The sequence below is a fragment of the Gouania willdenowi genome, chromosome 20, assembly GCF_900634775.1.
Source record: "Gouania willdenowi chromosome 20, fGouWil2.1, whole genome shotgun sequence".
In the NCBI taxonomy this organism is placed as follows: Eukaryota; Metazoa; Chordata; class Actinopteri; order Blenniiformes; family Gobiesocidae; genus Gouania; species Gouania willdenowi.
This window is the reverse complement of record NC_041063.1, coordinates 1,130,721-1,146,937: the sequence shown is the minus strand read 5'-3', so window position 1 is coordinate 1,146,937 and position 16,217 is coordinate 1,130,721. Positions and strand designations below refer to the sequence as shown.

At 36.3% G+C, this 16,217-nt stretch overlaps 1 protein-coding gene across 7 annotated transcripts in view; it reads left to right on the top strand.

The window, feature by feature from the left end:
- Window positions 1–9,646: 9,646 nt before the first annotated feature.
- Window positions 9,647–16,217, top strand: part of LOC114454160 (cyclin-Y-like) — a 76,053-nt gene continuing 69,482 nt past the window's right edge. For 3 of the 7 annotated variants that reach the window (XM_028434404.1, XM_028434402.1, XM_028434403.1), the window contains exon 1: window positions 9,647–10,267. In XM_028434404.1, the coding sequence (XP_028290205.1) occupies window positions 10,111–10,267 (157 nt within the window). In that variant the 5' untranslated portion in view covers window positions 9,647–10,110. The remainder of the gene's footprint in view (window positions 10,268–16,217) is intronic. The other 4 variants (XM_028434401.1, XM_028434400.1, XM_028434406.1 and 1 more) reach the window with 4 other exon arrangements.

The window sequence follows — 16,217 nt, the reverse complement described above, 5'->3', positions numbered from 1 at the left end:
AAGTGACAATAATGGATCAACATATGTGAGATTAGTCGGGAAAAGTGGTGGAAAGTGTTAAGTGCTGAAAATGTCTTGAAAGTGGAAAAAATGTGCAGCAAAAACATTGAAATTTGATAGAGAAGTGGCAGAAACGGTAGAAATGTAGCAACAAAAGGTGCAAAAAAAAAAAAATAAATGAAGAGAAAAAGTGATGAAAATAGGATAAAAAATTAAAAGTTTGGTGTAGTTGCAGAAATTTTTTTTAAAAAAAAGCAAAAATGGGCTCAAATTGTTCAAAAATATTCTTAGTTTCTTGACTTCAGAACCCCTGGTCAAGGTCAGATCTGAGCTTAAGCAGGTGTGTGCACCTCAGTAATATAACAATTGTGTCTGATCACGCAAAGCTTTAAGAGTCGGACTGATAGTATTCTGTACAACCTGGAGATGGTCCAAGTCACTTTAATTTAAATACATTAAAAAAAGCTGTTACAGCCATCCATGTGATAAAAGCACTTTCTGTAAAGACATTGTGGAGTAGAAGATAACACTCATACTGTACTGTATGTCCTTCAGGTCGGGTTTGCAGATGAACTGAAGTCTCCAATAAATTGCTTAATTTTAGGGATTAATTATCCCGGGTTTGCCTGTGTGGAGCTGTAAAAACTTTTATTCAGTTTGTTAATGGGCTGTCAGAGCGTTTGGAGTTCAGAGAGTTGGATTTAAAAGTAATTATAATTAGATAAACTGCATTTCTGAAGAAAATGCAAGTGAGGAAACATATGCTGAAGCCCTTCAAGTCAATATAACCCCTCAGAGTCAGTATAACCCCTCAGAGTCAGTATAACCCCTCAGAGTCAATATAACCCCTAAGAGTCTGTATAACCCCTCAGAGTCAGTATAACCCCTCAAAGTCAGTATAACTCCTCAGACTCAGTATAACCCCTGTAGGGCTGATATAAAGTGTATTAGTCATGACTAACAGGGGCGCCGGGGGGACAGGGATTTCACTGTTCCAATAGGTTTTAATGGAACATTTTTAATGTAATTTAGCTAATGAACTAATAATGTATCAGGAGTGTCAATATATATTCTGTGCCCTGGTCAATAAAAAACAGACTAAATTTGGGGGACGAATTATCCAAAAAAGAATCTATTCTATAATTATATTGTAAACTGAAATGTTCTCAGTGAAAACAATGTACATCATCACTAATCAGCAGAAAAGTGTTTTTTTTTTAGATATTGGTGAAATAACTGATTCTGTCGATCAAGGAGGAATAAAATGGGTCCTCAGACTGAGCCCTGAGGCATACCACATTATGTTTTAAATATATAATCTGGATCACTAATACATGAGAACCAGGTTGAAATATTGTTGAAATATTGTTGAAAGCTGAAAATAGATCCAACAATTCTATCACAGATGTTTTGTTACTCTAGATTTCATGATAACGATAATTCATGTATAAGCCATCTTTGTTCTGGACCTACAGCTAGAGGTTCAAAGGTTAATAGAATACTTAGTTTGAACTCATCAACTTGTGTTTCCAGGCTCTGGAACTGGCATGAAGCTTCCTCAAGCCACCTCCAGCCTCCATCATGGGGAGGAAAAAAAAGGCCAGTGCCCCCACTCACAGGCAGTAGCCTCACAGAAGAAGGAACTGCGCCTACTTAAAACAGGTAACTGATAAGGTCACAGATTATGATCATGTGAAACAAGATTCTAGGACTTCCAACTGTTGTTGTTTTTTCAGGGAAGCTGCCCGTGAGTGTCGACGAAAGAAGAAAAGAATATGTCAGATGTTTGGAGAACCGTGTTTCCAAGCTGGAACATCAAAACAGAACTCTGATAGAGGAGCTCACAGCCCTGAAAGACGTCTATCAAACCAAAGTGGAATAAATAGAGCTGCGGCTTTATTTCATTGGATGATCAAAAAGACTCACGCAAACACGCTTTGTCCTTACTTTTCACTATAGTCTTGTGCGGGGTTTCTCAAATGGGGGTGTGTGTACCCCTAGGGGTACATGATGACAACACAGGGGTAGTAGAGAGAAAGAGAGAGAGGAAAATTAACAAATATGTCTTGGTCCAGAGCCACTAAACCAGTGTTTTTCAACCTTGGGGTTGAAAACCCCATGTGGGGTCGCCTGGAGTTTAAATGGGGTCGCCTGAAATTTGTGAAAAGTAAAATAGATTTTTGAAAATGTTCAATTATTATTAAACAACTGTATTTCTATATTTTCACTTATTGAGATATAAATCTAGTTCAACTAAGATGCAGTAAAAATATAATTATGATAATTGAGCTCAAACATGATCAAAAACTAATTCTCTTTGGGGGCCCACCAGAAATTCTTGATATCAAAATGGGGTCACGATCCAAGAAAGGTTGGGAACCACTGCAGTAAACACTGTTTCTTTCCACTTATTTACAAAAGAGATTCTTTACAACGTGTTCATTCCATCATTATGTTCTAGAGTTGTTTTTTAAATAGTTTTCAAGCAAAATGTTGTAGTCGGACAAATGGGGGTACTTGGATTCAAAAGTAAGAGAAAGGGGGTACTTGAGCCTAAGAATGTTTGAGAACCACTGGTCTTGTGTAGGCTCTAATTAATCTATGTGCCATTACCATTAGGGAAACAACCAGTAACAAAGTGTTTAAAGTGACTTCAGGGAACGCACAGATCACCTGACGACTTATGATGTCACTGAAGACGCACGATGACCAAAAGCTGAATAATTCTCCTCCCGACTGATCATGACATTCCTTAGAAAATATTTTTCTAAATACAGACTTGTTGTCTTTTTAGTGATCTAAAAAAAACTTAATGTAGTTTAGTTTTAATAAGTGGATGTGTTGTGCATTTCTATACAGGACAGGCTTTAAATGCTTTCATTAGTTTAGAGCAGGGGTTCTCAACCTTGGGGGTCAGCAATTTGAGCCCATTTATGCTTATTTTTACCCTTTTTCTGCAACTCCACCAAACTTGCCATATGTTAACCCATTTTAATCACTTTTCTTATCATAACTTTTTAGGACTTTTGCTCCTTTTAATGCATTTTTACTTACATTACTCCATTCTGCCAACTTTTCCATCAAATTTCAATACGTTTTTCTGCAAATTCTTCCCACTTTAAAGACATTTTCACTTATAAATGCTTTTCACCTAATGTCACATGTTGACGCATTATTGTTACTTTTAACCTTTTCCACAATATTTCCATGCTTATTTTGCCAAATTAACCATCTTCATGATTTTCTCATTATATGCCAATTTAAACCAATCGTTCCTACTTTTTAGATAACATTAGTCCCCCCTTCCCCAATTTTGACCACTTTAAAGCCATTTTTTTTTTTTATCACTTTTTCTGTCCGTTTTTTGGCCACTAGCTCTAATTTGAAACTTACCTTTATTTTTTTGGGAGAAAGATTGAGACCACTGGTCTAGAGCACAGTGAAAAACACACTTTAGTGGTGATTGTATTCATATTCTGCTTTGATTCCATTTTTTTGTCACATGGAAATTAATATCTTGCATTTTTATTACTATTTTCTTCCAGATCACATTCTTTTAAAAAAAAACCTGATTGATGTTCTGGTTCAAAGCACAATTGTTCACCTGTAATCATCTTAAATATTAGTTGTAGATTTGTAAATAAACTGTTTCAAAAACTATGTTTCATCCCTGTATCTCCAAGTCTAGAACATGACGTGCAGCCGTTTCACACAGAACCTATTTAGATTTCTCATGTTATTGTTGTCTGCCTCTTCTATGCTCTCATGGTTGTTTTTAGACGACATGCTAGGTACAGTATACTGTATGCTGAAATACAGTCATTAGTGCTTCCCACAAACCACAGGTAGCAGAATACACACGCCTCAAGGTGGAAAACACATTTCATTTTGTAAATAATGATTTGGATGATAAAAAAGTATTGATTTCAGGTGAGAAATGATGATACCAAAGAAGAATCAGCCTGGATTGTCTTTTCCCACGCGTAGATTTGCTGCTGAGTGGAAACAAAACAGAGGAAACAATGCAAAAACACCACTGAAATTTGACCTGCACCTGGTTCTATTCTAAAACCTTATTCTGTCTGTTCTGTATAACAAAACATCGACCACAAACCTTCCACCTGATCAAACTCCCTAATGTGGTCGCACACAGTGGTATTTAAAGTTTCTAATGGGTTTAATAGTCCACATAATAATGATTATTGCTGCACAAGTAGATGCTAGTTCAATATTATTCTGTTGTGACAATAAACATGATCATAATTTGCTTCTTTTTTTTTTTTTTGCCACCATCGATGCAGAAAATTATGAACAAAAAACAAACCTCGTTTCCAACTTTGATTTACCTGCATTCACCCTGTAATATAATTCATGTTCAAATGGAACATATCAAAATATCATTGGTTTTGTGACCAATTGTTTTAATTTAATTTGCAGGATTTTTTTGGAATAACAGTAGAAAAATTGCAGGATTTCAACAAAAAAAAACAAAAAAAAGATAGTTATCTTAATTAAAATTGACATATGCATGCAAACTCTGAGCTCTGGAAGTTTTATTGAATTTATGTATATGAAGGGGCTGACATATCTACAACTGGCTGCATTAGTTGATATTTAACACAAGGTTTTATGTTTTCTTACTTTCTTTTGCTGAGGGCCCAGTTGGATCAACTAAAGGGCCATATTCTGCCCCTGGGCCTTGAGTTTGATACTTGTGATTTAGGTTGAAGCAGGGAGAGAAAATACAGGAAATACAATTCCAGCAAAGAGGATTTTGTCTTCTTTTTGAATAATATGTTGGGTTTCTTTTAATCAAACATTTTTTTTTCCACTTTGATCTCCTGACATGTTTCGGCTGTCAACTGACAGTCTTCCTCAGAGGCATCTGCTGATGGCTTTGATGTCTCCTCATGAGTTCAGAAATAACTCATAAGGACAAAAGTACATTTCCTGAAAAAAAAAAAAAAAGTTGTCTGAATAAAATAAACCGTAACATATTATAAAGTAAATATGGTTGACCATGCACTACAGCTGTACAACCAGCAGGCTGCACTGTAGCATGTGTCACCCCAAAACAATATGATGATAAACCACTGTTTGTTTCCCTGTCACATATGCATCAGGTACACTGCATAGTGCACGTGGTCTCCACAGTCAGAGGATTTTCTTAATGGATTTAATTCCAAAGGATTCCACTTAGTTGACACTGACCCCTGCATAGCCCACCTAATCCTGCAGAGATTAAGGATGAGTAGCCATTTTCTATCCTTTTGTTTAATTTCAACATTATTGTTTTTATGTTTTTACATTTGGAAAAAATTGTGGTTAAATGTATGTTGTTTTGTGTGATTTGGACAGATGTATAAACAGTACTGATATATTTTACTGAAGTAGAAGTACTGTTACTTGATTGAAATTACAAGTACAAGTACAACTACAAGTAAGTCATACATAAAATTCTCAGTAAAAAGTAGCTCAATTAAATAGTACTCAAAGTAAAAGTTATTAGTTACTTTCAACCCCCATGTTTATTTTTGGTAATAAATCTTGCCACAGTTCGCTTGCATACAGTAAACATCCATCTATCCATTTTCTTCTGCTTATCCGTTGTCGGGTCGCGGGGGCAGCATCCATAGCAGGGAGGCCCAGACTTTCCTTTCCCTGGCTACTTCTTCCGGCTCCTCCGGGGGGATCCAGAGGCGTTCCCGGCTGAGTCTTAATCGATGTCTTCTTCCGGAAGGACGTGCCCTGAACGTCTCACCAGGGAGGCGTCTGGTGTCACGGCCTGAGTTAACCTCCGTACCGAAATTCTCTCACAATCTCAGTACATGACTGCTACGTACTGAGATTTACCCGTACTGGATTAGCCATGCACATAGATTGCTGTACTGATTTTAAAATAAAACATCACTAGTGAACTAGTGAAAATTCATTTTCCAGTAGTGCACATGCTCATAATCAATCTTAGTACGAGGCAAACTCAGACCGTGGCACCAGGGGGCATCCTAATTAGGAGCCCTAGCCACCTCATCTGGCTCTTCTCAATGTGGTGGAGCAGTGGCTCTACTCCGAGCCCCTCCAGATGACTGAGCTTCTCACCCTATCTCTAGAGCCTTGCCACCCTACGGAGGAAAGTCATTTCGGCCGCCTGGACCTACGATCTAGTTCTTTTGGTCATAGGTGAGGGTAGGAAGGTAGATTGAGCGGTTAATCAAGAGTCTTGCGTTTCGACTCAGCTCCCTTTTCACTCTGACTCTGAGGTACTTGTACTCCTCCACTTGAGGCAGGACTTCATCCCCAACACGGAGAACGCACTCCACCTTTTTCTGGTAAAGAACCATGGACTCGGATTTAGAGGTGCTGATTTTCATCCTGGCCGCTTCACACAGTGAGAGTTGAAGGTCACTGATGGAGCCAACAGCACCACATCATCTTCAAAAAGCAGTGATGAGATCCTGAGACCCCTAAACCAGACCCCCTCAATGCCCTGGCTGCGCCTAGAAATTCTGTCCATAAAAGTATGTTTACAAACAGTAAACATCTCATGTATAAACTTAAAAAAGAAGAGACTGAATCTTGCGTAATTGGAACTTCATTTATTTTCCACAAAGGCATCTGTATAATAAAAAGTTTGTAAAAATGTACAATTATTTTTTGAATGAAGTAACACCAATGAAATGACTTCACTTCAAAATAATAATAATAATAAAAAAAATAATTATCAAGCTCTAAGTATAGCTACTGTACATTTATGAACTCTAAAACTGAGAAAATAATCAGCATTCAATGCTGTTTTAATGCGGTGCATTAGGTTTCGTCTGATTGGTCGACTATGATGTGATGCATTTGATCGTCATTTCATTTTTTGCAGTTTCACAATGTCCGTTGATAATTTTAAAACAAAAAATTAATAATTTACTCAGTAACGGTCGGGTGTAGAAATGCAACAAATGACTTTACTTTTAAAATGTACTGAAATACAAGTAAAATTGCTGATTTAAAAATAGACTAAAAAAAGTACTAGTATCCATAAAAGCAACTCAATTACAGTAACGTGAGTATTTGTAATCCATTACTTTCACCTGTGGACTTGGAGGAGCATTTTATGACTTCATTTCCAAATGTTGTATTTTCATCACTTCCTCTACAAAGTTGGAATAAAACAAGAGAAGTAGAAAATGTCAAGGTGTTATAATTCCCTGTCGTATAGTGTCAATTAAAACAACTCTTTTTTCTCTTTTCTTTAACACTGTCGATTAAACAAACCTATAAGCTACTGTAAAGTTTTTCTCTACTTTCTTCCCGGTTCTTTTAATTGGACAGATGACAAGAGTCGTACTATTTTAATGTGGTTTATTTTAGTTATAATCACAATTAAAGTTTTAGCAGACGAAGCCCACATGCAGAAGAACAAGTCTGTGTGTCTTTCTGTCTGTTTCTGTTCAAAAGTTTTAAAAAAAAGCACACAGTTATCTTCTGGGCTGGGCCTTCCTTCTTGCACCGTACACAGGGGAGACTGGTACACATGTGATGTAGACACAAATCACAGGGTAGTAGTGTTGTAGTAGTTGAGACCAAATTTTAAAGGTCTCGGTCTTGTCTCGAACTTGGGATTTTCCCTCATGACCGTTGGAGACCAGCACTAATTCCTGCTATTTTTAAACTTTTTTATAATGTGATAATAACAAGGAGAAGAACTGGATAAAACAATCCTTTATTCATTCTTTAATCCACCCTGTATAATGACCACAACCTTCCTTAATGTGACTGAGTGACGTGTGTGACACACTCACACACAAGCAGGAGAGAGAGGCGGAGTTAAACATGTCCACTAACTTGTTGGTTGTGAAATTTGGTTTCACGAACCACAACAAATACATTTGTAAAAGCAAAGCAAAGAGGAAACACTCTGTGGTGTGTGTAGGTGACTAGACATGTTATTTCTTGGCAGAAATACTTTTAAACACTTGCTGTACATTCAGCTGACATAAAAATCTTGTTTTCAAATATGTAAAATAATTGTGAATTTATCAGTAGCAGTAGTAGTTTTAATTTATTGGTTCATTTTTTGCAGGCACCTTTTTTGTCCGTCAAATGTATTTAAAAGAAATTAAAACTGAAGAGAGAATGTTATTTAACTGTCGAACCTTGTCATAATTTTATTTATTTATATATTTTTTTAAATTTAAAAAAAAAATGTTGATGGTCTTGGTCTTGTCTTGGTCTCGGTGCATTCTGGTCTCGGATAGTGTGTTCTTGAACACAACACTACTGGGTAGTCTAGCTCTGCTCCGCTCACTCACTGACCATAAAATCATGTAAAAACAGTGCATAATGTGTGTGAATATGTTGGAACAAACATGTACCGTGAAACACATGTAGCAAACAACAGAGTCGACCAGAGACACACGTTGAAAAATGCAGAAATGAAAGAGATATCTTTCACTAGATATTGCCATAAGTGTTTTCTCAACGATCCAAATCATTGAATTCCAGTTACTTCTAATGTATTAAACACAGCACCTACTGCTGTGCAATAAGTAGGGCTGTGCATTGTAATGAATCTCACGATACAATACTATTTACGATTTACATGTCACAATACGATATATATCCCAATACTAAATAATACGATATATAACGCAATATATCACAATAGTAATAATGTCAAATGTCACTTTTACAAATACAGAATGGTCTAAAATACAGTTTATTTATTTTTGTAAACTTGCAAGGACAAGTAGATGGAAACTAACTGTATGTTAAGAACAAATATCAAAACAAGTGTTATGTTTATCAAAGTGTCAAATTATTATTTTTTTTTCAAAGTTTAACTTTTGATTCTGATTCTGTTGCGTTCTTAAATTCTAATAAAGTGTAATTAACTTCCAGCTAAAATGCATTGAGGAGTGATTGGTTCACTGACATATATACATATGGTAGCGCAATTAAATTATTTATTTATTTTTGTTAAGAAAACATAATTAAAAACATTGGTTTGAACGTTTTTTTATTTTTATTTTGGATCAATACGATAATCATAACCTGCTTAGCTTGCAAGTTCTTACGAGATCGGGCAATGATGGGCAGGTATGGACTCAAATTTAAATTGTACAACCATATCTCTAATTTCTGCAAACAGTATAATATTATACAAACACTATAATATTGTACAACTGTGTTAATAAATTGTACAAAAATATACTCAGATTTTATGAACAATATATTTATATTGTACAAACGTGATAATACATTGTATAAACAATATACTGTAGTTATATTTTATAAGCAATATAATGATATTGTAATGTGATATTATAATGTACAAACAAAGCAAAACTATATTGTAAACAATATGTAATATGTAAACAATATACCTATTTTATACGAACAATATAATAATATTGTTCAAATGTGTTATCAATATATTGTACAAACTATCATTGTAATCTGGGATTGTTGATTAGTCCATAAAAAGAAAATACCATAGTGATCCAAAATATAAATTTCCCCCGTGGCAGCTCTACACTTCTGTAAGATGGTTTTGATTATTAAAAAAACAAAAACAAAATAAACGAACCTTCACTTTTTTTTATTTTAATAATTGTTTGATGTTGATAATTCCCACTTCTCCGGTAGTCTTTGAACGCCTCACAGCAGCGGATGTAGCAGTTTGCGGGTTTCTGTTTCTCTCCGCACTCTGGCAACCATGTAGCGCTGTGAGAACTCATTTTACTACCGGGAGACCTCCACCACTATGTTTTACTCTCTCTTAGCCTCCCCGCACAGACGCGGGGCCCGGACATCCGTTTATAGGCACACCTGAACGGCTCGGAGCAGGACCACGAGCCGTGGGAGTGGACCGTGACACCGGAGCTGTGGGGGAGCTGCCCCGCTGACATATCAGGCCATATTAGCGTTCGCTGTCATGTTTAAATGGCTCCACTTGTCCTGCTAAGTGAGTATTAGAGGGACGAGCAGGGTGGGACACAGCTGTGGATCCGCGTTACCGCCCCGTTCTCCCTCCGGTTGTTCCCAGCAGCAGCAGCGGAGGCAGAGGTAGAGGGAGCTGGGTGAAGGAGGCGGAGAGCCGCCCAAGCTGCTCCAACCATGGGCAACGCCACATCCTGCTGCGTGTCGTCCAGCCCCAAACAGCGGAGGAACAACCACCACTCCCGGCTGGAGCCCTACCGACCGGAGCCCGAGCTGAGCCGCGAAGACACGGGATGTAACCTGCAGCACATCAGCGATAGGGAGAACCTGGACGGTAAGAGGCTCCGAACCGGGCTAGAACCAACACTAGAATACACACACAATGCATGCTCAATAGAACCAATACATTATTATTAGTAGGGGTGTACACTACCATGAAGCTGACAATAAGAGTGACATGTCACGATATGATATACAGTATCCCGATATATCCTGATACTAAACAATTCTAGAGCTTAGGGCTGAGCGATATGGGCCAAAACTCCAATTTTGATATTTTTTTTTTCAAAATTGCGATTAACTGTATTAATCTCAATGTTTTTTTAATGGCTATGGCTATTGATATGGAAATGTATCGATAGACTAGCAGTCTATTCATACGCTGCGCCCCTCATTGGCCAGTTTAGGTCACGTGACTTAAAGTTCTGTCAGTTTTATTTTAGCTCATATTTATTTTTAGCTACCTCGCTAACCCTTTTATTTGAGCCCTATCCCTAATCCAGGAAATGCCCTCAAATTTTTATTTATTTTTTTGTATATATATTTTTAAAGGTGAAATTTTGCTGTGTTAAATAAGTTGAAACAAAAAAAAAAAAAAAATGACAAAAGTGGGATTTGAACCCACGGTGCGGTTATGCTAATGTAGAACCGGGGGCTGTTGATACATTTCCGTATCAGTAGACACTTCCTTTTTTTTTTTTTTAACTCAAAGTCTTAAATAGAAAGACAAATATGGCGTAAATTTGCTGATGCAAAATTCCACACAGGCACATTAATTAACAAACAGCTGGACAATGTGTGCCACTTTTGGCTTTTTCTCCTCTAAGGGACAGCACATGTGAGTGAGTTCTGTAGTTTAGCTTGTTAAGGGTAAGGTCTGGGTTAGTAATCTATCTAACTGTGCTTTTCATGCTGTTCTGAATAGTAACGAAAGCAGCGACTCCTAAAATAAGCCATAAAAATATATATATCTCAGAAACATGGAAAAATTGTAATGAACAACACTTTTTGACTGTACTCTACAACTCATATTAAATACTTGTATGATGTGATTTGTACTGTGTGATTGTATGAATAAAAAGTTCAGAAACTATTGATATATATCAATATAGGTGATATTGTCATTTTCTGTAACACCAAAATAGAAAAATTGCTATATCTTGAATCAAAATATATTGCCCAACTCTAAATGAAATTACATAAAAATCCAATTGAATTATTAAAAAAAGTGTTAAAAATTATGAGAAATACACACAAAAATTAAATGAAGTTACACAAAAATGAACAAAGTAATTCAAAAAGCATATAAAATTATGAGAAATACGCAAAAAACACAATTAATTTACACAAAAAAAAACAAGAAAAGAAACAAAACATTTAAATATTAAAATTTCCCAAAAATTCACAAAAGGAAATTACAAAAAATGACAACAATCATTCACAAAAGGACAAAAAACCCTTAAAAGATAGCCCAAAAATTACACAAAAAGACATTGAAATTGAACTAAAAAATGACAAATATATTTAAAATTACAAAAAAGTACAATAAAGTTACACAGAGAACAACAAAATGAAGGAAAACATACAAAATTACAAAAAATACATTGTCAATAAAACTACAAAATAACAACAGAAACCCCAAATATACTCACTAAACATACAAAATTACAAAAAATACATTAAAATCACACCAAAGAACAACAATAATAGACAAAATGACTTTAAAAACCCAGAAGACAACTTTAAAAATACCAAAAAATATACAAGACAACAACATATATACATTAAATAACTCTATCAACACACTAAACCAACAAAACATTTCATATTTCCAGTATTAATGCTTTAAACCATCATTATTTTAAACGCTGACATTTCTTCTCATAATGTGGCCCTTGGATAAGACAATCATAGTTTTCTGTGATTAAATGTTGGACCAGCGTTAAAGATTTCCAACCTGAGGTCATTGATTCCGACCACATAAATGTTCCTTCACTGTTAAATGAATGAATATAATATAAGTTTGTGACGTGTAGAGCAGTGGATAAATTAAGTTCTGTATGTCAGGATAAAGCAGACAGAAAGAAGAGGAACCATCTCTGATGATGGACATAGTTTAGGATCTAATGCGTCTGAAGAGCAGCTCTCATTAACATCAGATCAGTCACAGCTGTAGAGGCTGAAGGGCCAAAGCAGTGTACGCTAGTTAGCTCTTCTTCATAACACACAGTGACTGTTTTATTTAAAAAGTCTGTCTGAACTCCAGCGTGGTCTAATTAGATGTTTTAATCAGTTCCATCAAAGGACGGAGACCTCACTGAATAGATAACCAATCATTTCCACTATCGCGCGTACATCTAACAATGGAACTAAAAGTGCAGGGAGCAGAAAATAAAACCCAAAATTAGTGATAGACCAATTCATCAGCCAATTTTTGCGTTTTTTCACGTGCATCGGCTGATGCGGGCTGCTGCGTTCGTTGATCTGCATTATTTACATTATTTTTACTTGTTCTTGTTCTACATCACGCGTTTATTATTTGTTCAATATTTTTTACTTGGTGTCATTCTGCTTCACATTGGTTAATTTCAATAAATGTTTCTTTTTTTAATTGAGACTTGTACCATTTCTTATCATCATTGTGTAATTTTTATGATATAAATTGAGGGAGCAAATGTAGTATCTGCTGCAAATATCGGCTCAAGAAAATCGGCAGACCGTATCGGTCATCGGCTAAGGGGAAAAAAAATGGCATCGGCCCTAAAAAAAACCCCTAATCGGTCGATCCCTACCCGAAATGTATTAACTGGTCAATAATCTAACAAAAGTGCTGAGCCTCAAATGAAATGTAATGTAAAAAAATTTTTTAAAAACCCCCCAGAAAAGTTACCAAAAATGTCAAGGTTAAAAAAATGCTTTAATAAAAATAACTAACGACTAGTTTTATAGTCGACTTATTTTTTCGATTAGTCACAATTATTTTTGTGTTTTGAATCACATATTTTGGTTTTTTCAGCACTGCTTAAATCCTTCCACCTGTGAACGTGTCCCTGTTATACTGTGACAGCATGTTTTACACAAGAATTAAAACAATGACATAAAATATGTACTTGTAGTGTAGTTGTTATATTCAACACATAAAATATACTTAAAATCACAATGAAATTATGAATAACTTAAATATCACAAACTTAAAGTGCCAGTTGTCTTGAACAAAGTAGTAGTAATAGTAAACAAAGAGTAAATAAGTAACTTTAAAAAGCTGGATCTAACCTGTCTGTAGCTTGTGGAGGTAATGAGGTTTAAACCAATCACAGAGTTCCTTTTAAATCAAGTCCATAAAATAATAAATAATATGTTGTTTGAAAGAATCCTTACAAGTTAAGAAATGTCTAATTAATGTTATCCAAATCACATGTTAATAATACGTTAAATTAGAGAACTTTACTGTTCATAATAAACATTCGTATCAGCAGAAAATAATATTTCAAAGCAGGTACGTCACTGACTCACTGATGCAGTGCAGTGATAAACATGCTTTCAGACGTACACACAGACCCAATAAAACCTATTATTAATTCAAACCTATTAGAATCACAGACTGTCACAACTAACAAACACAACTGCATGTGATTAGAAATGAAAGATTCGGTAAATAGCAGTTCAGTGATGTCACTCCTCTCTCTGTCCGTGTACAAACTGGGGCTCCGCTTGTCTCTCTTGCACAAAGTTGGTGATGCAACACTGTCCCTAGTGGTCAATATAAGGTACTGCTGCAGAAAGAAGGCAGGAAGTGGCCACGGGCTAGATTTTATTGTTAATTTACAAGACGAGTACAGTGCCCTGTCGGAAGTATGCATTCATGTGGGAGCTTAAGTAGAGTGAGAATATGTTTGAAGGTTGGATATACAAAGATCTGGGCAAAGTTGGGCATTTGACCCTGTTCAGGAAGGGGGCCGGCAATGAAATGAAAAACTTTTCCTTGTATTCGTATGCCTGGGTTTAAACCAGGAATAGCGATTTCTTTTATGCCAATGTTTGCCATTGCCAATGCCTTGTTGTATTGTTTAGCATGTTTAACAAAGTTTTGATTCATGAAAAGGTCCTTGATAGCATTTGGAGGCTGTGGTGGGATTGAGCCAGGTTTAGGTTTATTGAGATTGTATGTGAGGTCCATTTTTCCAGACACGCAACAGAATCCTTTCCTCTCCTCTTTCCATACATAGGCATTGCAGTGTACGCATGTAGGACACTCAAACAGTGAGGTGATACTGAGTGTGCGTGTGAAATCACCATAAATCTCCTCTTTAAAAAAGTCTGTCATCACACCGAGCAAGGTTGCAATTGTTTTTGCGTGCCTGTTCTATGCATGCATGACGCATTTCTTGATGGCACAGGGCATCTCTTATTTGTCGGTTCTCCTGCTGCTGAGGTGTTTCTGCTGCACGGCGTGTTACCTCGTGCGCAGCATTGCTCGCCAAGCGATTATTCCGTTCTTCACTCGTCTCTGTTGCACGGCGTTCTGTATCGCACGCAGCGTTGCTCGCCAAGCGATTATTACGTTCTTCACTCATCTCTGCTGCACGGCGTGCTGTATCGCGTTACTGGCCAGGTGATTCTTCCGTTCTTCACCTGTTTCTGCTACACGATGTCTTGCATCACGCGAGACATCGTTGCTAGCCAGGCGGGCATTTCGGACTTCAGGTGACTCAGCATCACATGCCTGCCGCATTGCCTCACGTTTCCGCTCTTTTTCTGCATGTCGATTTTTTTGGCATGATACAACCAAGTGATTTGTAGAACGGTAATAGTAGTGCGTGCGGCTCAGCCGCTCCTCCCATCTTGCAAGTCCTTTTTGGTTTAACCCGCGTTTAGTTTAAAATTTTTGAAAACGTAATCGCCAAAAAAGTGAAAAATAAGGGATGCACACCCTTGGATTATGAGTAGCGTGAGGGTTGAGAGAACTGTTAGCTAGTTTCCCCCCACCTCCTACTGAGTGAGCAAGTGAGAGTGTGTTAGAGACTGAATGTTAAATGCATAAAGCTCACCATTGCTCCAGGCGCAGGAGTTCCCGGGGTTAAGTCTTGGTTTAATTCCTTGGTTTCTGCTTAAAATTCTGTTAAAAAGTGAAAAAGTACAAAAGTTTATTAGTTCAAAAGTATTTGTCAACAGTTTTTTTGACTACTGTTATCAATCCAGAATCAAACCAGGTCAAAGATAGAAAATGTCAATGTTTATTAACCACACAGACTACTGAAAAAAACATAGTTTTATGGAAATGCCGCAAAGCTTGCTGACAAATTCTTGCGAGATTACCTCGGGCACCATGCGATTAGCTTTAGCATAGCTTTCTTAGCTATAAACATACGTAGATGCATACTGTGGAGGGACACATTACAGAAAAATACACCAAACAAAAAAATATAAAAGTGAGTTTAAAAAAAACAACAAACACATTTATCATGTTCATATACATTACAGAAAAATACAATGCGGGTGCACGGAGGAGATGGATGTAGACACACACACCCACAGTATTTATAATAAAAATATACTAAATGTGTAAAATAAAACCAAAAACTAAACAATATTTATACAAAAAGTACGCACAATTACATCAGAAATGCATAACAATACACAAAATGAAATATTTATACAAAAAAATACACAAAATGACAATAGAATCACACTACAATGGCCACAAAAAAACTATAATTATACAAAAGAATACAGAAAGATACACAAATACACATAATGACTCCAAAAAACATACATTACAGAAAAATACACCAAACAAAAAAAATATGAAAGTGATTTCAAAAAAAAAAAAAAACAACAAACACATTTATCATGTTCATGTCCCATAAAATTAAACCAGGGAAATTGCACACGATGTTTTATTTTGCACCCGCAAAAATAAACCCTTTATAACTAGTCCCAAGCCTGGATAAATGGAGAGGGGCACCTTTACTGTACTCTTCTCTATGGTCGTATGTTGGATGTAC